The sequence below is a fragment of the Equus asinus genome, chromosome 20 (assembly GCF_041296235.1).
Source record: "Equus asinus isolate D_3611 breed Donkey chromosome 20, EquAss-T2T_v2, whole genome shotgun sequence".
Taxonomy (NCBI): domain Eukaryota; kingdom Metazoa; phylum Chordata; class Mammalia; order Perissodactyla; family Equidae; genus Equus; species Equus asinus.
The window spans coordinates 51886473-51906966 of record NC_091809.1 but is presented as its reverse complement, the minus strand read 5'-3'; the positions used below and the strand labels follow the sequence as shown (position 1 = coordinate 51906966).

Sequence of the window (20494 nt, the reverse complement as noted above, 5' to 3'; positions counted from 1 at the left end):
CTTGTTTGTGCTGCTCCCTATTCTGCGGCCTGGAGGATGGGATGGGCAGGGAGGGAGGAGGTCAATAGCCAGCTAGACAAAAAGCTTCTCAGTTAGATGTGCCCAACGTCACAGCGCCCTGAGCTCACACTTGCATGCTGAGGTCACACCCGGAAGCTGACACTGGCTCCACATCAAATTCCTAGCCATTTCTCACAATGCAACAAAAGAGAGAGTGATCCTGGGAGGGAAAAGGGATATGCCATCCAAACAGCCCAGAGGGCACTGTCTGAGCTGGTGATTAGAGACACAAAAACAAGGGTCTCCAGACTGTCTGGCCTGTTTTGGGTAGGGGTTGGGAAAATAGGTTTTGGCTGGAGAGAGTTGCCTAAAGCCCTGTTTTCCCATACTCAGGTCTGTCTGCTGAAAATGTTCTCTGATTCTGAGGGACCAAGTATGCATACACAGGGGCACAAACACAGAAACCTCTGCCATTGTCACCAAACCCCAAAGTCTCCCCACCCTCTGCACATGGGAGGCCCATAAAAGAAAGTATTTGTCTCTAATCTTGGAACATCCCAAAGAGAGGAGTCACTGCATCACCTCACCCAATCAGAGACTAAATGCAGGGATCTAGGGCTATTGGTGTGGTGGCAATGGCCAGGGAAACTTCCCTTGGAAGTAGTCTTAATACTAGTGGTATGGTGTGTTCAGGAAAGTCTGGGGGTTTGACCTCTCAGTTACTCTCTGTAATCAAGAGAGCATGTGTGTGTATGATTTGCGGAGTGTCCAGAAGATCTCCCTGCTCCAAAATATATCTTTTATCAGGCTGTGGTGGACACATGAAATTCTTCCACTAAAGTGGTTAATTCTTAATTTTGTTGGGTTACAGACTCATTTGAAAATCTGACAGAAGCTATAGATTCTCTTACCAAAAAAGGGCACATGCTCCCAAATTTAGCATACAATTTGAATAGGTTCAACAGCTCTTGAGATCCATGCATATGCCCCTCTTAGGGATCTGCAGACCCCTAGGATAAGAAGCCTCACTTGAAGAATTCAATTTTTGGTTGAAGGATTGCCATCAATTAAAAATGAAGGCATGCCTCAGAGAAGTAACTACTGATATATTCATTTGTTCATTCATTCAATAAATATTTATCAAACCCCAAGTGATACACTATGGAGGATACACATTGTAAATATAAATTATAAAAACTATGGTCTTCTATTGTCTACTCTCAGGAATCTTAATACCTAGTTGAGAAGAAAAAGAATAAAGAAAGGATCCTACTCAGACTTCAACCAGAACAGCTTCACATTGATCTGTCTTGTAACTGGGATTTACACATAAGCTTTAAAAGGTTCCTTAGCTAGAAAAAAATTTGAGACCTCTGATTTAGTCCAAATCCCTATCCCAATTAAATTCTCTTAAGATTATTAATCAACTTCTTTTGGGACATTTTGAGTGACAGAGAACTTAGAACTTCATAAGGTAGCCCAATTGATTTTCTTTTTGGACATATCTGTTACAAATTCTTCCTTCTATTGAACCAAAATCTGCATTTCAGTAACTTCTGCCCATTGGTTCTGGTTATGTTCAGAAAGTAAATACAATCCTTCTTTCACTTGAGAGTCCTTCAGATATTTAAAGATAACCATTGTGTCCTCCTAAGGCTTCCCTTTCCCAACTAAACATGCCCAGTCCTTTTAACCATATCATATAGGACTTTCTATGCCACTTATTACCCAGACAACTTTCTCTTGAACACACTGGCTTTTGACAACATAACTTGAAACTCAACACGTCAACCTAAAATTATTATTCGGGTCATGGACTGACTGGTACAGACTTCAATAGAATAATCAATACTCACGTTTATCACTCTAGACTTCTATTGATATTACTTTAGGTGTATTGGGTTTTCTGGCTACTAGAACACTGTTGGTTCCTTTGGAGTTTCTGGTCATATAAAATCTCTTAAATGTTTTCCTCTAAATTAGAGAAAGTGGCTGGAAAGGGACCAGATTGTGGAGGGCTTTGAGTGCCAGGCTAAGAAGTTTGGGTAACAGCATGAAAAGAATATAGTTAATGGTAGAGGGTGGAATGGATTGCTGGGGAGAGGCATGGCTATGAAATAAGATGCTAGTGCAATGATTCAGCACAAGATAATAATACAGTAAGATGCTTTACCACATTAGCTGATGACAATTAGCTGAGAATAAGAAGTAATAATAACAATAGCTAGGGCTTATTGTAAGCTTCCCGTGTGCCAGACCCTGGACTAGAACTTTATACCCATTATCTCATTTAGTCTTAACCACAAACCTATAAGGCTGTCCTTCTTAATATTGCCATTTTTCATAAGGAAAGAAGATGAGGAGGACTCAAGAGTCCATGATACTCTCTGTGGAGTGCAGGGCTGAGTGCTAGGTCCTGACTATCCATAAGAGGCACACAAATAACTGGGCATCTGTGCAAGACACTACAGATGGGGTGGGAGAACTGAAGACAAACCTTACAGGTTTCATAAATTCTCCTGCAGCCCATATTTTCTACAGAGGAATTTACTCAACTGCATCCTAGCTGCTGTTGAGTGTGGAATGAGTCTTACTTTGGGTCATTGGAAGGAGAAGCTGAGTTGTCTAAGTGGAGATTCTGTAGTTCAGTACTGGGGATGGGGAAGTGAGTTTTTAAGAACTGCTGAGGGGCCGGCCCCATGGCCAAGTGGTTAAGTTTGTGTGCTCTGCTTAGGTGGCCCAGGGTTTCGCCTGTTTGCATCCTGGGTGCGCACATGGCACTGCTCATCAGGCCATGCTGAGGCAGTAACCCACAAGCTGCAACTAAAAGGACCCACAATTAAAAATATACAACTATGTACCAGGGGGCTTTGGGGAGAAAAAGAAAAAATAAAATCTTTGGAAAAAAAAAAAAAAGAAGAAGTGCTGAGGCCATTCCAATCATAGAATCATATGATTTTTGACCAGAACAGAGATTAGGTAATGAGTTCGGTCCTCCATTTTACAATCCTAGAAAAAAGTAATTTGCTCACATTAATTCCAATAGCAAAGGAGAATGTAAAAGGAATCCATGTCCCTAAATTTAAGTTTCCAAGTGACTCCAGTATTCAAACCCAGATTCTGACAGGGATAATGAGAAACTGCTACTGATTACCTTGAAAGTGAAACTCAATTAAACCTGAGTAGTTCTGGGGAAACCTAAGGTAAGACTCTTTACTCCATTATAGAGACTGTATTTCAGTGACAGTGTGAGTAGTAAAGAAACATTTCCTAAGGAAACCCAGAGCCCTTTTCTATCTCAGGTTTCTTTTCACTGAAGCTTGAAGCTCAAAGTTCACGGCTTCATCAAAACAGTTCCAAATCCCAAAGGTGAGATAGGTCTCACCTGGAGCCTGGCTGTGTGACTCTGTCCTTTGGCTGGGAGGAGTCACCTGGGAATCCTTCCAGCAGGTGGCTTCTGAAGTCCAACCTGCTAGGCTGAAATCTGACACTGACAGAGAGTCCCTGGGAGCTGCTGCTGAAAGCTAAACCGCGAACCAGGAAATGCACAAGCCTCTTTACGTACAAAAACAGCTGGGCTCCCTCGGAGACAGAGCACCATGGGAAACCGGCTCTGCTGTGGGGGAAGCTGGTGAGTAGGGGGAAAGGGTGGAGGGTAACCTCTGGAGGTGGACGTGGAGGCCCCGAACATAAGACAGAGCCTGCAGATAGTTCTCTGCCAACCTCCCACTGCCACCTTCCTCTGCCTGGCACCTCCGGGTGCCAACACCAGAGCAGCACCTCCTTCTGTGCTCTGACCTTTCAGAAGACCTCAGAAAACACAGCCAAGCCAGCTGTAGAATGGCCAGAGCAGGGCTGGAATGGTGAATTGGCACTGTTTCTCTTTGTCCTCCTCTTCCTCTCCTTTTTCGTCTCTGCCTTCCCTTCTCCAGATAATGATAATAATTGTACATTTGAGAGCTTACTATGTGTCAGGCACTTTATAAACAATTTCATTTAATTGTCCCAACAATTCTTTGAGGGAGGAGGCCTCACTCCCATTTTACTGCCAAGAAGCTGAGGCTCAGAGAAGTTAACTAACTTGTCCAAGTTAACATGGCTAGTAAGCAAATAAACCCAGATTCGAAACCAGGCCTGTCTGACTTCCAATCCCATATTTTAAATCACTACATAATACTGCCTCCCAAATCAAGCAAATCGACTTTGGAGAAATGTTTATTTAAAAGGGCAGAAGAGGGGAGGAGGCTCTCCATGGAACATGTGACTATGACTTTCATGCTTATTTGCTCTTTGACCTTAGGCAAATCCTGTAACTTCTCTTTTTCCTCATATATAAGATGTAGATAACATGACCTATGTTGTTTAGATCACAAGTTTGAAGAGCAGAGAATATGTGAAAGCCTCACAATAAATTATTTGTAGTGTCTTTATTATTCTTTCCCAGAGTTGTCATCACTATAAAATCCTGGACCTGGTTATATCCTGTCCATTGTGATACCATTCCCCACCTGGGTCAGACTTGAAGATGTCTTGTTTATGAATAAAGCATTATTGTATTTAGAGAGATAGGTGAGGTACATTGAAAAGCACATACGATTTGGAGTCAGTACATTGGATTCAAGTAGTGTTCCTACTTCTCATTCATTTATCCATTAACTTATTAAACAAATATTTTATTGAACATCTATATGTACCTGGCATAGTGATAGATGCAGAAGACATAGTAATAACAGGAAATTTGGTCCCTGCCTTCTTGAGTAAGGTACCAAAGTTCTAGGGCCTTAGTTGACCCATCTGTAAAATGGGAACAATAATATGCCTTCCCTGGAATGTTGTTAGGATTGAACAAACAAATAAGGCACTTTTTAAACTCTGAGATGTCCTGCAACCGTAGGACATCTAGAAACATATAAAAGCTTCTAGGGAAGGAGGTGAAACAGCTTCTTTCACTCCCTTTCTTCCCAAGTTTTCGTATTCCTCATTTTTGGTTACTTCTTCCTCTGATGCTGGTAGTCCCAGTAGTCAGCTTATGCTGATGCTCATTAAATGCCACGCACCTAGCTGAGTATTTTACATTTATTATCTTATTTAATTTTTACAATAATCCCATGAGGTTTAGGTTCTATTATTATCCTCATTTTATTAATAAGAAAATAGAAGCCTAATGAAGTTAAAAACTTGCTGAAGTTCACACAGGTGGTCTGATACCATCAGTCTGACTCTAGAGCCTGGCTAGAAACGCTACAGCAGATATCCTAACCAAAATATATTTTTTCTCTTACAATATTAGTAGGAATGGATAAATATCATTCTCCTCCATTTCTTATTATCTCAATAAACTTCCAGAGACTTAAAGATACTATGACAATTGAAGTGAGTTTTATTTTAAAATATTATTTGGGGGGTTTTTTCTGATTACAAAAATAATACACATTTACTGTAGAAAATTCAGAAAATACCAAACAGTAGGAAATAAGAAGCAACCCTAAATATAAGCACTCAGAATGACAGGAGCATTTTAGTATATTTGCATATAATCCTTTTTAAATGCCTATGTGTATAGTTTTCTTCCCCAAACATATCTTATTATCTTTTTATTAACTTAATAAACAGTAAAATTTTCCATGCTATTAGATGTTCTTCCAACATCTTTCTTAAATGGATGTATAATGTTCCACTGATTGGCAGTGCCATTTATTTAGTCAATTCCCCATGTTGAACATTTAAGATATTTCTTATTTTTTGCAATTATAAATAATGCTACAATGAGCATCCTGTCTGATTATTTCTTGGGATATGGATCCATATTCTTAGGATATGGAATTGCTACATCAGAGGTTACACACATTTATGGTTAAGGCTTCTTATACTTATTGCCAGTTGCATTCTAGAAAGATTGCACCAATTTTTATTTTTGCTACCAATAGAAGACAGTGCCCATTTAGTTTCCTTAACTCTGAGCTAAAAATAAAATCCTATCACCTATGAGTCTAACTGAATATTCTGTTTGGGTTGTGTCCAGGCATTGTGCAATATCCAATTTGGGAAAAGGCTCTATTCATTAAAATTGGGTCCCCCAAATCTATGTTATTTTAGAATTAATATTCTCTTTATCCATTTAAGTAGAAGTAGGAAGACAGTAGTGACAAGGGGCAAGGAGTTAGAGGCTAGGATAAGGCTATGACTAGGCAGTGGTAAGAGAAAGGAGCTGAAGTGGCAGATGAGGAAGTAGAAAAACCCAGAAGTGGCTTCAAAGCTTTTCTTCTGAACTGTTGGTAGAGTTCAGATGGAGATTCTAACTGCTTGCAAGTTAGTGTCGACACAAATTCCATAAGCAATCTATAAATAAAAATTTGGGTGAGTTTATTATGAGCCAGATCTGAGGACTAGCCCCGGGGCCTTCCTTCCCCAAGGAAGGAAGGGCACCAAAGAAGTGGGGTGTACAGAGTGGTTATATACCGTCTTGGAAGAAAGAGCATACATCACATATGATAGGAATGTCCCTTTTCAACAGTCATGAGATTGCCTAGCCCTAGCAGTGAGATTGCCTAGCCCTAGCCGTGAGATTGCCTAGCCCTAGCCGGCACAGCACAGCTATTCACACAGTAGGTAGTAGGTCTGCTGTCTCGAGCTGGGTGGTCACAGGGTGGGCACAGCAATCAATTCCTAGCCTAGGGAGAGATGCTTATCCTTAAGGAAATGCCCATGTAGGGGAAGTTGCATCTTTATCTTAAGGGCATTTGTTTTTGTCTTTGGGATATAGCAAATGCTTAAAGCAGATATACAATGCATGCTCAATGGCCACGTCAGGTCCTTTTGGAAAAACAAGGTCAGGCCGAATTAGTTTTACACCAAATGGCTTCCTCATATACTCCAATATATCCTATTGCTTGTCATTTGTGTATCATCAGCAAGCTGCATTAAAACCAAAAATCAAACCAAAACACAAACCTCTGCCAGATTTTTTCACACTAGTAAAATGAACATGATTTAGAAGTTTCCCTCTCTCTGTTTCTTTTTAATTAGCAAAAGAAGGAAACTTCCTTGGGGAGACAGAAGTCAGACAAATAGGGTTGGCTCTCGTGAGAATCTGAAATGTACCAGCAAGAAAAAGCATCCGGAGTAAGCTCCAAACTATTCAGCCTATTTCCTCAGACAAGTGTTGTTTCTCTGGCCATCAAACAGTTGACAATCACATAGACACACTGGCTCCATCAGGGACCCCAGGGGCTCAGAAATGAATATAACAGGTCTGTCCCGCAGCACAGGCGGCGTAGCTGAGTCACTCACTAAATTCAGAGCTCCTTGTGCTGTGGATGTTAAAGGTCAAACATCTCTCACTTTCTGTTAATTAAAACCAAGGACAGGGAAGCACGGAGGGAGGTCATCTGTTAGAAAGGGCTTTGAGGGGTCCTCACTTGTTAGTCCTAGTTATGGCAGCTTCTGTGACTCCCAGAATGAGAACCCTGGGTTGGCAGAGATCCTGAACAAAAAGCACTGAAGAAGAAGTAAGAGGGTCTCCAAATCCAGGAATATCCCATCATTTGGCAGGTTTCCCTTACTCTCTGCTGGGATTAGCCTGTTAGACAATCCCAGAATAGCCCTCAACCAAGCTCATGCCTGGCATGTAGCGCCTGCTTGCCTGAGGCTGTATTTTGGGTTTGGTTATGTCAGTTGTACCACTCCACCTTCCAGAACTATCCCTTTGTGAGAGGTGTGGTACCCTTGGTAAATGCTTTGGGACTGACTTAGGGTGAATCTTTGTTAGAGGGAGGTGGGGGAAGGTCAATCCCAGAATGTTCAGGAGACCATGGAGCAAATGATGGAGGGAAGATAGCAGCCAGGGCTCTTACACATGATGATCTGTTTTTTCTTTCACAGGAGCTGCCCATCAGCTTTCCAGAGGCAAAAAAAACCAGGTAACTGGTGGGGGGTGGGAGGGGAGTTGGGGAGGCAAATTAGAGAAAAGATACAGAACCAGTGTCTTTGGAAAGGGCATAAGGGTGGAAAACAGGAGTAGCCTTGGAAGGGATAAAGAGAGAGAGTTCACCAAAGGGGACCTTTAGGTTACTGGGTTCAAGACCAGCTCTGAAACTCTGGGTCTCATTCTTCCCATTACCTCAGAGTGGCAAGGTTGGTTGCTCATTCTTTCATTCATCTAGCAAAAATTTACTAAGTACTTACATTGTATGTGAGGTACTCTGTACCATCCCAAGGAGGCAGAGGCACAAGAGGAAGGACATGCTGTCTCAGCCCTATAAGAGCTGAAAATCAAGTTTGAGAGATAGATACATGTAAACAAGTCATTGTAATGCCATCTACCAGTGCTAAAATAGATGCATACTCATGCCGTGGGAGAATGGGAGATAACACTAATGTCGAAGGAATAAAGCAAGTTCACAAGGTGGAAGAGGAGCAGAGAGGAGAGGATATTTTAGGCATGAGAATTACCTCATGCAGAAAAAAGAAAGAAAGAAAAGAGAGAGAAGAGACTGACTTGATTGAAAGTGACCAGTTATTTGGTGTGGTTGAGCACTTACCACATTGCACTGTGACAGTCTGTATACTTGTCTCCCCTAGTAGACTGTAAGCTCCCTGAGGCAAGAGGAAACAGCCAGCTCATTCTTCTATCCCCAGAACGTGGCACAGAGCTTGACATATAATGGGCTCTCAAGATGTATTCATTGAGCTATGTTAGGGGCTGGTGAAAAAGGAGGATGGAAAATATTATGGGCAGATTGTGAAAGGGCCAGATCGCATCGCCTGCTAAGGAGTTTGGATGTGGGAATGGTAGAAGTGAAAGAGGCAGGGAGATTACTTAGAAGCCTAATAGAGATGTGAAGTGGGCAGAATGGATTTGTCAGATTTCTTCCTCTCAGGGAGCCAAGCAAGACAAACACTGAAGCAGCAGCAGCAGCAGCAGCAGCAGCAGAATGGTGCAAAGGTAATGACAGCCCTCCATCCCTTCCAGGGGGCTGCTCAGACATGGGATCCCAGAACTCAGCCTTTTCATCCTGGGACAGACACATCTCAGTTATCTGTATAACTTGCTGGTTCTCCCCATCCTCCTCTGTCCCCCAAGGGAGCAAAGCCAAGGGCGGTCAGTGTAGCTGACCCTGCGTTGGAGGCGAGGGGCAAAACCGAGTCAACAATCTCCCTTAATGCTGTCCATTCCTCTCAGGGCCATGACACAACAGGACATACGTCCAAGCGGGTGTTAGGGCAGCCTGCGTCTCAGGAGAGGAGTCAAAGCCTCAGGTCGGAGGACAGCAGCTTACATTACGCAGACATTCAAGTGTGCAGCCGTACCCAGCCACGCTCTACCCGGGAGGTGAAGCATCTGCAGTTAGAAAACGCTACAGAGTATGCGACTCTTCGCTTCCCCCAGGCCACACCCCGCTATGACAGCAAGAACGGGACCCTAGTGTGAGCCTTGAGGAGGGGGGATCGTTTTCGTCATGTCACCACTACTCCTGTGGGGAGAATCTACTGCTTTGGGAAGTTGGCTGGCAGCCCACAGGATGGCGGCCATGTTTTAAGCTTAAAGAACTCCAGAGCCCCTGAAATTGTGTGTCCCCAGTATCGCTCTCTCCCCTAGGCCTATCTCTTATTTGCCACCGTTAGCTTGGAGTTGTATTTGGGTTAGCTAGGGGTGGAAGGAGTTCCACAAAATGAGGGGGCTAGGTTGAGTGTCCAGGAAAGTAGGTTTTTGACCCCTACTTTTGCTCCGGCTCTCAAAAAATAGTTCAGAAAGAACAGGTTACCTCTTAAGCACTTGAGCTGATTTTGTTCGACTTAATTTAATCCCTTTTACACACCTAAAACTCCAAAGATGCTCTGGAAAAGCATTCTGTGCTCTTGTACACAGCCTCCAGGGCTGGCGTGGGCAATTTCCTCAGTGGCTGGGTCAGGGGTCCCAAACCTAAATGAAGGAGGGCAGGGGCTGAGGCATGGAGGAAGCGTTCTTCGATCCATCGGTTACAAGGCCTTCAAGTCACCGATACTGACAGCACAGCGTGGGCCGGAAGCTCTCCTTGGCTGGAATGTTGGCTCTCGCAAATGCGGAGCTGCTAGGATCAATAAATAGAGGAAGGAACATGCCTGGTGCGTTTTCTGGGGCGGGGGTCTGCGGGCTCTACGTAAGCGCAGCAGATCTTGTTCACCCTAAGGGCGGTCCCGAAGTCCAGCCACTTCGAGCCCTACTCTGCAGGCCTTGGCTGGAGCGGAGGGGCTGTGGTTTGGACAGACAGGAGGCTCCCTCTTATCTGCGGAAAGCAGTTGTCTCTGGCGGGGTCGGGCCAGCAGGAGGCGCCTCTAGACGGGCAGGGGGCGGGGACCAAAGCCGGTAGGAGGCGGGTCTGGACAGACAGGGGGCGGGATGGGGCCGGCAGGAGGCGGGGTGGGGACCCGGCCAGCAGGAGGCGGGGCAGGCTCGGGCCAGCGAGAGGCGGGGTCACGACAGGCAGGGGGCGGGTCAAGGCTGCCAGGGGTTGTGGTCTGGGCCATTAGGAGGAGGACAGGCAGGGGGCCGGGTCTAGGCCGGTAGGAGGTGGGATCCTGGCTGTCAGGAGACAGAGTTCGAGCCGGCAGGGGGCGGGGCGCGGGTCCACTGGAGACAGGCAGGGCCTGGGCCGGCCCCCGCGTCACCATGGCAGCGGGAACGCAGCGGCGACGCTCTAGCTGGAGGAGGCGGTGCTCTGAAGGACTGAAGACGGAGCTGCTGAACCAGACGAACCGATGATTTAAGAGGTAGGTGCTGAAAGGTGGCGGGTATCTGGGAAGTATTATTACCACAGTCGAGCGTCCAGCTCAGAGCTAGGGACACACAGAGGCACGAGGCCGGGGTGGGAAGAAGGTGGCGGAAATTTCAGGTTCCAAACCGACTCCAAGCCTTACAGGTTCTTAGTGTGCCTTTCCTGATTCAGACTTTTAGAGCTTGGAGACAAGTGGAAATGCACTTCCCTTTCTCAATCTCTACACCATCCTCCCCAAATACTGCTGCCCCACGGTTTGTCCCTGAGAGGGATGATTCCTTAAGACCGATAGAGTACTGAAGATGGAATCACAGCACAAAGAAGTTGGTAATAATAGTATCGACTTCATAGAGTGTGAGAACGTAAAGTACTTGGAACAGAACATAGTATGTAGGCAAATTTTGACTGCCATTATCATCATCACCACCACCACCACTATTTTCCTGGCTGTTCTCTGGCACTGACCTAGTGCAAGTGGGATTCAGAAAAGGTGGCTAGAAAACTGCCTCCACCACTAATTAGCAGAGCAACCCCCTAGCCTATTTCCTATTAGCTGGAGATAATAAAATGAACTCTATTTCCAAGGATTATTTACTATGACGGTGAAATGAGATGAAGTAGGTGATAGCACTTTGTAAACTTAAAGTGCTATATACAATTTTCTGCCTTAGAACATATATGCTGCCTTTCTTGGTTAAAACTGAATTCCTGAGGATGAAGGGAAGTGCATGTCAGGAGAGCTCCCCGTATTTCTCCTAAGTGTCTTCGGAATCCTTCCTATGGTCTTTGACAGATAAATGTAGGGAGGAAGGAAAATGCATCCTTGCCGTTAACTCATGATAGGGAAGCATGGCTATTTACTTGATTATTAGAACTTAAGCAACTAGTTTTTCAAATGCCATTGGGATAGCCCTGTTTTCATTATAACATAACATCTTGGGCTGAATTACCTCCTAAACAAGGTCCTGTTTCTGATACTTCCAGATGACTTAAGTTTTAGATTTGGGGATGGGGCCTGACCCTACTAGATTGGTTTAGCTTTTTGAAGTTTTTTTCCTGTGCTGTATTTTTGCACATTTCTCCCTCTCCTGTCTTAAGGTGGCCCTGATCCAGCTCTTCTGGGGACTCTGAAGATGGGGACCCAAGTGGTTATGAGACTCTGTAACTCCCTGCTGCCAGCGGAGCCCTGTGTAAGTTTCTGCTGTACTGTTGAGAGGCATGTGATGCCATTAATGGAATTTCAGTACAGTTCTACAACTGGGGGATTTCTCTATCACGACTCAGATCCTGGAAGAAAATTGTAATATATTTGCTTTCTTTCCTTGCTTCCCCTTCTTGTGGAAATTCTAGCTCACTTTGTTCATTATCTTTTTCTGGAATTAATAAAGTCAGGCAGAAGTGGAAAAATTCTAGCAATTAATAAGAACATATGCATTGTTTAAAAGATTTAAATAATGTTCGTTATAGAAATAATGCATATTAATTATAGAGCATTTGGGAAATATTGCAAACCGTGATTTAAAAAAAATCCTCCCATCCAGAAGCAGTCACTGTTAATATTTTAGAATGTTTTCTTCTAGTCTTTTTTCTATGTATATTATTTACATATTTGAGATATGCACACACTTTTTGACTTTGCTTTTTTAACTTAATATTTGTTAATATGAAATTGTTAGTGTTTGTTTTATTATGGGTACAAATGTTTGGTAAACATTATAATGGCTGTAATTTTCTTGACCATTCCTCTGTGGTTGAACTTGTAGGTTCTCCTCCCCATTGTGAATAACTAATCACTTTCCTCATTCAAGACTTTTTTTTCCTTAGGGTAGAGTCCCGGAAGTAGAATCCTTAGGTCAAAGGATGGGAACATTTTAAGTAACAAAGTTATTTTTTAAAAGAACAATTGTGGGGGCTGGCCCCGTGGCCGAGTGGTTAAGTTCGCGCGCTCTGCTGCAGGCGGCCCAGTGTTTCGTCGGTTCGAATCCTGGGCGCGGACATGGCACTGCTCGTCAGACCACGCTGAGGCAGCGTCCCACATGCCACAACTAGAGGAACCCACAACGAAGAATACACAACTGTGTACCGGGGGGCTTTGGGGAGAAAAAGGAAAAAATAAAATCTTTAAAAAAAAAAAAAAAAAAAAAGAACAATTGTGGTGCCAGATTTTGTATATATCCTTCAGAAGGATATCAGTTGGGAGATAGAAAGGTCCTTGATAAAAATCTGGCTACCTCTTGCAATGAGACCTTGGGTCCTACAGAAAGATTATTTCATGATAGTGTAATTAGTAATGTGGAGCCCTAACACATTATGAATGGCAGTCCAGAGGCATGGGGGCATTTACACTGTTTTCATAGTTGAGAAACTCAAGGGTCACTTCCAAAATATCCACCAGATGTCGCTAGTTTTAATCTAATTTTTACCTGCAGGATAGCTGGCAGATATGAATTCTGAAATATGAATTTAAAAAATTCATGCACAATATATTTGCATATCTGCTTTGGTACAGTTTATATTAAGCACTAGCATCTGGTGATTACTTTGGCGACATCCTACTCTAGTCTCTCACCATTCTGTCTCTTTTTTCATTTTTCTACCCACTCAGTCTGTCACACTCACCCTGTACACTCAGTCCCCACATACTAATATTGGATTCTCAGTTGTACTAGTCTTCATTTTACTGTTCTTTATTTCAGTCTTGTTTCTTGCTTTTGTGTGTGTGTATTTATGTGTAACTGTGAGTTCTTGAAGTTTTTGCTAAAAAAATAGGACCCGGCATATAACAACATATAATAGGTGCTCAGCACATATTTAATGAATACTTAATAAAGGAATGCCTTGATGAAAGAGAGGAATATATAAAAGGATACCAGAAATTATTTATATTTGTCTTGGAAATACAGTAAAAGAGGCAAGAATTCACATTCCTAAATTAACTATAATTAAGTGCTAAATGATATAGTATAGAGCATGCTATAACCTTTGAATTTTAAAGAGAGGAAGATTCATTCATTCATTCAGCCAATATTTATCGAGCATCTACTATGTGCCAGGAAATATTCTTGGTTCTGGAGATAAAACAGTAACAAAACATACAAAATTCCCTACTTTCATGGAGCTTACATTCCGGGCAGGGGGAGGCTGACAATAAACAAATAAATAAGTAAATATAGAACATACAAGATGGTGATGAAAGCTAGGAAGAAAAATAAAAATAAATCAGGCAAAGAGGTTTGGGAGTGCCCAGGTGAGGGGGTGTTGTCATTTTAAATAGGGAGTCAGAGAAGGCCAAATGGTTCAAGTGACATTTGAGCAGAGACCTGAAAGAAGCGCAGGAATGAACCATGGGTTATGTGCGAGATGACTGATCCAGACAGGTTAAGATCAGAGCTGTCTTGCTTGATTTTAACAAAATCAAGAGTGGTCAGAGGAGTTTCACGAGGAAGTGGAACTTGAACTAGGCCTAGTGATGATTTGAGTAGTAGAACTGTGGGACATTCTAGGCAGACGGACAGTTGTGAAGCCAAGGAGGTGACAATGAGCCTTGTATATCTGTGAGACAGTGAAGAGCCTGCTAACCTGAGCGCAGGAAATTTGGTGGGAGGCCTTAAGAGCTGGGCATGAGGAATTTATATCTGACATAGTAGAAAAAGGCAGTATTTGAAAACAGTTGAGCAGTTGATCCGCAAGATGAATGTATTGTCTAAGGAAGATTAAATGGTGCAGACTGGCAGAAAAAGAGAGCAGTTTAGGAGCCGGGACCCACTTGGAACCTTTGCAGGTAGATGTGAGCCCTTTTGTATATATTTATGCTGATGTCTCTGAAGATAAATGCAATACAAATTGTACACATATTTTACTGCCAAGGAACTCGCTAATGTGAGAAAAAAAGATTAAGAAATTATTTCAGAGTCATTTAAAACATTTCCATTGACAATTTTAATTATTTGTTTCTTCACATTGCCTTTCTGCTTCTTTGTATTGTTAATGATTGCCCATAATAGATGTGTTAAATTTTACATAGGTGTGAATTTCACACATCTTACTTCTACACAGGGAGAACTCACAGTCAATATTTTCACCAAATGACAGTTCTGTTTAAGGCTCAAGGTCTTACTTAGGCTAACATATTATTATCTGTATTAATATAAGTGATGAATGAGTTTGCCAATGTTTCCTGCACTGGCTTATTCATTCAGCTATAAATATTTACCGAGTACCTTCTATGCTGCAAGCATCATATAAAAGTATTGCATAATGATTAAGAAACTGGACTTTGCCTTTACCAGTTAGTAGTGTGGGGGATCAGAATTGGCCACCCCAAAATCTGTCTCTTTGGCATACGGATTATTTTGGGCTGGTTCCTTTTCAAAACTGCAGACACAGGAAAAGCTCTGAAAACCAAGTAGAAGTAGAAGTTACCGTTTGTAAGAGACATTTACATTTATAAGGGAAATCTCCATCTGTAAAGGTGTCTCCCTCTCTGTACCAGGAAGAAGGGTGGATAACCTTATCTCTAGAAACTCTTATCAATGTGGAAAGCAAAGACTTAAATGTGCATAATAACCTTACTCTTGTTTACTGTGCTTTTCTGGTAATCTCCCATAACTGACTCTCCACTCCCGACATCCTCCTTTGTCTTTAGCTGCAGATAACATAGAAGCTGGCAGCTCGGCCATTTTGTTGAGTTACTCAGTTTTCCTGGGTCTCTCCCATATATACATGTTATAAAGCTTTATTTGATTTTCTCCTTTTATTCTGTCTCATGTCAATTTAATTCCTAGACCAGCCAGAAGGACCTAGAATGGGTAGAGGATTTGTCTTCCTCCCCTACAGTAGCTATAGGGTCTGGGGTAAATTATTTATCCTCCAAACCTCTCTTTCTTCATACATAAAATGGGGACAATAAAAAAACCTACTGTTTATGGTAATTGTGACCGTCAGATGAGCTAATGTATGTAAGTGCTTAGTACAGGGCTTGGCACAGAGTAGATGCTCGATTTTGCTATTATTGCTGTTGTGTATAGATGTATGGGTACCTTTTAGTTGGTGAGGGACGTATCTGCCATTATTGTTAAAATAATGCAGGGCTGAGGAAGCCTGGTATAATTTCAGAAATCAGGCAACATGGCAGAGATATGCAGAAAGCAGGTGCTTGGACTCTGCCTCTCCTCCCAGGCAGAGTGAATAACAGGCCCGCAGCAGTGGGAGTGGTTCCAGCTACCAGGACTGGCTTGCAGTTTTCCCATGTACCGGCACTACAGGATACAGATCATTGTCCTAGTTATTCCGAATTCTTTTAGCTAACCCACTTATTCTCCCAGCTCTTATGTTGATATCACAATAGGGTGGGATGGAGAGGATGGAAGGAATGGTAAATGTTAGTGTTGCTTAGAGCTCAAGCTCAATTCTTTACCTGGGCCACTTTCTAAGTCAGACCATGATAAGTATGGTGAACATACTTTCTGAGCAAAAAAAAATGAGATTATGTGGTCCAACAGGAATTTTGTGCTTTTTCCAAGTGTGAGAGGCAGACTATATGTAAAAATACTATAAGTTTTGGAACATTTCATTAGCTGTGTGGGGACAGTGGAACAGAATATTTTGAAATTGTACTATCTGAATTTAAGTGAATTAAAATTAAATGCAACTTAAATTTTAGTTCCACATTTGCATTAGCCACATTTCACGTTCTCAATAGCCACATGTGGCTAGTGGCCCCTGGATTGGACAGCACAGCTATGTAACATTTCCACCATCACAGAAGGTTCTATTGGACACCACTGTTGTAGAATATGTGGTTAGCATTATTACAGACTTCTAGGGAATAGTGCAATCTTGGGCCATATGCCCTATAATAAATCTTGTGTCTATTTACCACAATTCTCTCTAATTCATCCAGCATGCTGTGAGGTATAGGGCAAATAGCACAGAGCTTGGCCTCAGAGGCCTTTGGTTCAAATCTTAGCCCCCATACTGACTTGCTGCATGACTGTGAGCACCTCTGCTAGTCTTGGTTCCTTCATCTGTGAGATGACAGAGCTGGGCCACATGAGATTTTTTTGGAGCCTTAAAATTCAGTGATTTAATATCTTTTCCCAAGAACAGAGCTCACAGGTCCTACTTTGATCAATGACTTCTTGTTGGAGAAACAGTGACTTGTTGGCATAGATAACCGTCAGCAGGACCTCCCTCTGATGTCTGAATATTTTCTGCCGTGTCCAAAGCATGATGGACTGTCAACAAATCAGAATCCTCTATAGAGGGATCTTCCAACTGGGTGTTTGGGTTTTGTATCACTATGCATGTAGGTGTGTTACGTGCAATTTTATGCTGTTGGAAGTTTCACACTTCTCTTTAAAAAGGGTCTTGTTGCAATAACATGGATTAGTGACTCATCTGAGAGTGTTACACCATGAACTGTGGTCACAGTGAAGGGAGTTCTTGGCAACTAAATTCCCCAGCTAGATTATGGAGGACAGTGGTCTTCTGACTTGTGGGCTGCTAGGGTTCAGTGTGATTGGGTGTCATGGCTTTTCCCCAGCCTTAGCCAGAAATGAACCCACAGCATTCAACCAGCAGCAGGCATTTAACGCCTCTACTGACCTTCTGCTTCCTGCTCGCTGTGGTCAGAGGGAGGGGTGTCTTTTCTCAGAAGCATCTTTGTGTTTAGCAGCTTTAGACATTCAGGCAAGATGTAGCTAGTTCTGGCTGCTCCTGGTAAGGATTTTCTTTTTCTCTAGGGACCTGAGGAGAAGGTCATTAGGTTGAATAGGAGCCATTATTGGCTTTTCCTGCTAATGAACTAATGGGGATTTGGGGAGAGAGTCGGGGCCATCTCCAAAATCGTGCGTCCTAGCTTTTCCAACTGCCTCTGTCACTGACCAGCTGTGTCCTTGGGCAAGGTCCTAACCTTCTCTGAGCCTTACCACTTGGAAAACCCTTCCCTCCCATCTGGGATCACGAGGTGTAACATAATATGGGTGTTCTTTCAGCTTCCAATTTTCCTATAGAAGTAAGAGTGAGCACTGAGAGTACCAACGACTAGTGTTTTCAAAAATAATCAAGGCTGCGATTTGAATAACTAGAAACAGAGGGGAACAGCTCTCTGTTTCACTTGAGGAAATTTTTACTAACTCTTTCAAAAGCACCAGGACATTTTTGCAGTGAGTTTAATTAAAACCCATTTAATTTAAAACTCATTAAAAATACAGGTTTTACATTTTAGCAGTTATTTTAGAAAGTAAGAAAGGTTTTTTTTTTTGGTAAAGCCTTGGTTATCCTTGGTTTACCTTTCATGTTTCTGTTGTGATTCTGAGTGGTTTGTTTAGCACTGTTCTATTAAATGTGTCCTAATACCATCAATTACTCTGTATTCTCTTTTTGTTCTCTCCTTCTAGCTGGTTCTTCTTTCTCTTTTTGCCTTTCTCCCTTCTGCTTCCTCTTCTTTAACCTAAGCTTACTGTCCAGGCCCCAAGTGGAAAAAGGTTGCTGTTTTCAGCTAGTGAGGGGGAAAATCTTATGAATCACTCCCTTCCCACCCGTCTTGGGGTGGGGTACTTGCGGCCTTAAATAAGCAGAGCCCATATATGTGTGTGTGTCTGTCGCACGCTCACACCAGCACGCCTGCCTGCAGGGTTGGTGTGTGTGCGTGTATGTGACTGCAAGCGCACGCACATGCCGGCCAGCCCGCCTGTGTGTCAACGTGTGTGTGTGTGTGTGTGTGTATATGCTCGTGGCGCGCGCTGATACCCGCATGCCCGCCTGCAAGCCTCGTGTGTGTCTATGTCTGCAGCGTACGCACACACGCTCGCCCCCCAGCCCAGGGTGTGTGTATGTATGCGTGTGCAGCGGGCGCACACGCAAGCCGCCCCCCCAGCACAGTGTGTGTGTGTGTGTTGCGCGCGCGCGTGTGTGTGCAGCGCGCGCACACGCCAGCTGGCCCGCGCGCCCGCAGGGCTCTCCCTTACGCACGCCGGGCCGGGGGCCGTCCGCCAGCGCCCCTCCACCCGGTGCGCGCCCTGCTGTTTCTATAGGAACTGCGACAGCGCCCAGGCCCTTCCAGCCGAGGCCCCCGTGCGAGCATGCCCAGTGGAAGACGCTAGTTTGGCTCGGGTCTAGGTTTCCAGTAAGTGGCATGCGGGACTCTGGAGAGATCCCAATGAGCTGAGCCGAGAGTCTTTGTGTGCAGAGGGAGGAGGAGGCGGCGGCGGCCGCCTGGCCTGGAGACCCCTCCCGAGGAGCCCCCGGCAGGAACAATGCTAGCCTGCCTGACCCGGGGGAACTTACTGGACGTCCTGCAGGAGGGCTTCAATGAGGTAATTGTTTGCTCCTCCCACTCCCCAGCTCCCCTCCCCCAGCGCCTGCCGCCTAATCTCTGGAAGAGGTCCTCCTCCGCCCCCATCCTCACCGGGACCCCAGTCCAGTTCCCCCGCAGAGTCCCTAAGGTGGTGGGTACGGTACAGACGAGATGATCTAACCGGGAGAAATCTAAAGGACCGCCTGCCTCCAGCTAAGCTGAGCGATGACCTCCCCCCGCGGTTTACCTGAGCCCAGAAGACAGGGCCACAAATTCAAAGGTCATCTCCTTCCAAAGGAGGTGGTCTCCGCCTTCCCCGGGGATTCTCGCCAAATAAATCCCCAGGGAAGCCCCTGAATAGATAGCAAAAGTGCTCCTTCTGTTTCGGGAGCTAACTGGGTGAGCCAGGGGAGGTGGGGTGACATTGCATTGGTAGAAAGTTTGAGAGAGGGCAGGGTGAGTAGGTGGTCCATGTGAAGTGCCCTCTTCATGTTTATATCTCTTTCTAAACCTGGGGCAGTAGACTTCTCCACAGCTAAGGGCATGATTGACAGAGAGTAGGTAAGAGGAGAGAGGGTGCCTGAGTTTCTGGGTCCAGTTCAGAGCCCCTTCTGTATGAGGGTGCAAAAACTGGGGCCTCCGCCTGACAGACAGTAAGGGCAAGGACTGGCTGGGGGTCTTTTTCTCTTCACTTGTTTTCTGTTATTTATTCCATTTCCTTCCCTTGTGACCCAGGAAATTCTGGTCTAGGACCTTTTCCCCTTGCGGTTTGCTCCAAAGGTCATCGATGGCTTCTGAGCCCCACCCTTGGCTTGCCTTATCCCAGCATCCAGGGAGCCCCCTACAAGGACACCTAGACTGTTAGTGCTGTCTTTCTTCCTGTCTCCCTCTCTCCTTTTCTTTCTAACTCTCCTTCTCTTCCCTCTATGTCTCTCTTTCTTAAAGTTTTTTTTAAAAATCAGTTTTTAGTTAAACAATGTTATGAATACATTCTCTTCTTAAATGTGAACATTACAGGTGAGACTGAGTGCCTTGGCCACCCCTCCAGTCCTGGCCTGTTCTCCAGAGGTAACCATTCTCATGAATTTGTGTATAAGATTTTCTTTCTACAGCTGCACCACGGGCTCTTTCCTTAATTCCTGTTTCTAATTAAGAAGCTCTGTGGCCTGACCTGCCTCAGAACCTTCCCCAGTCCTGGCCCCTGTGCCTCAGCCTTGTTCCTGACATAGAGAGGAAAACTGCAGAAATGCTGTCCCCACCTAACCAACTCAGTCAGAATTTTCCTTTGGCTGAAGGGTGTCACAACCTTCAGTGAAGGGCAGCGCTTGCATCCTGCCTGCACTGCAGGGCTCCTCGTCTCTGCATCCTTCCTCTCTGAACACATGGAAGGGGATTGTTAACAAAGAGCTACAGTCTGAGTTGAAACACCGATGAGCCAGCT

At 44.1% G+C, this 20494-nt stretch overlaps 2 protein-coding genes across 6 annotated transcripts in view; both read left to right on the top strand.

Moving 5' to 3' along the window:
* Positions 1 to 3302: 3302 nt before the first annotated feature.
* Positions 3303 to 10096, top strand: C20H11orf52 (chromosome 20 C11orf52 homolog). Of its 2 annotated transcripts, none has more exons than XM_014855442.3 (4): positions 3303 to 3631; positions 7882 to 7919; positions 8880 to 8944; positions 9182 to 10096. In XM_014855442.3, the coding sequence occupies exons 1-4, from the start codon at positions 3600 to 3602 to the stop codon at positions 9428 to 9430; spliced, it is 384 nt and encodes a 127-aa protein (XP_014710928.3). In that variant the 5' UTR covers positions 3303 to 3599; the 3' UTR covers positions 9431 to 10096. The 2 variants fall into 2 exon arrangements, with proteins under 2 accessions (XP_014710928.3, XP_014710927.3); XM_014855441.3 differs by lacking the exon at positions 3303 to 3631 and adding an exon at positions 7590 to 7714.
* A 353-nt stretch (positions 10097 to 10449) lies between these two features.
* The window catches only part of DIXDC1 (DIX domain containing 1), a 69509-nt gene continuing 59464 nt past the window's right edge, over positions 10450 to 20494 (top strand). For 2 of the 4 annotated variants that reach the window (XM_070490304.1, XM_014855445.3), the window contains exons 1-2: positions 10450 to 10749; positions 11853 to 11944. In XM_070490304.1, coding sequence (XP_070346405.1) covers positions 11888 to 11944 — 57 coding nt within the window. In that variant the 5' untranslated portion in view covers positions 10450 to 10749; positions 11853 to 11887. Of the gene's footprint in view, positions 10750 to 11852; positions 11945 to 18368; positions 19073 to 20494 lie in introns of those variants that run through there. The other 2 variants (XM_014855446.3, XM_014855444.3) reach the window with 1 other exon arrangement.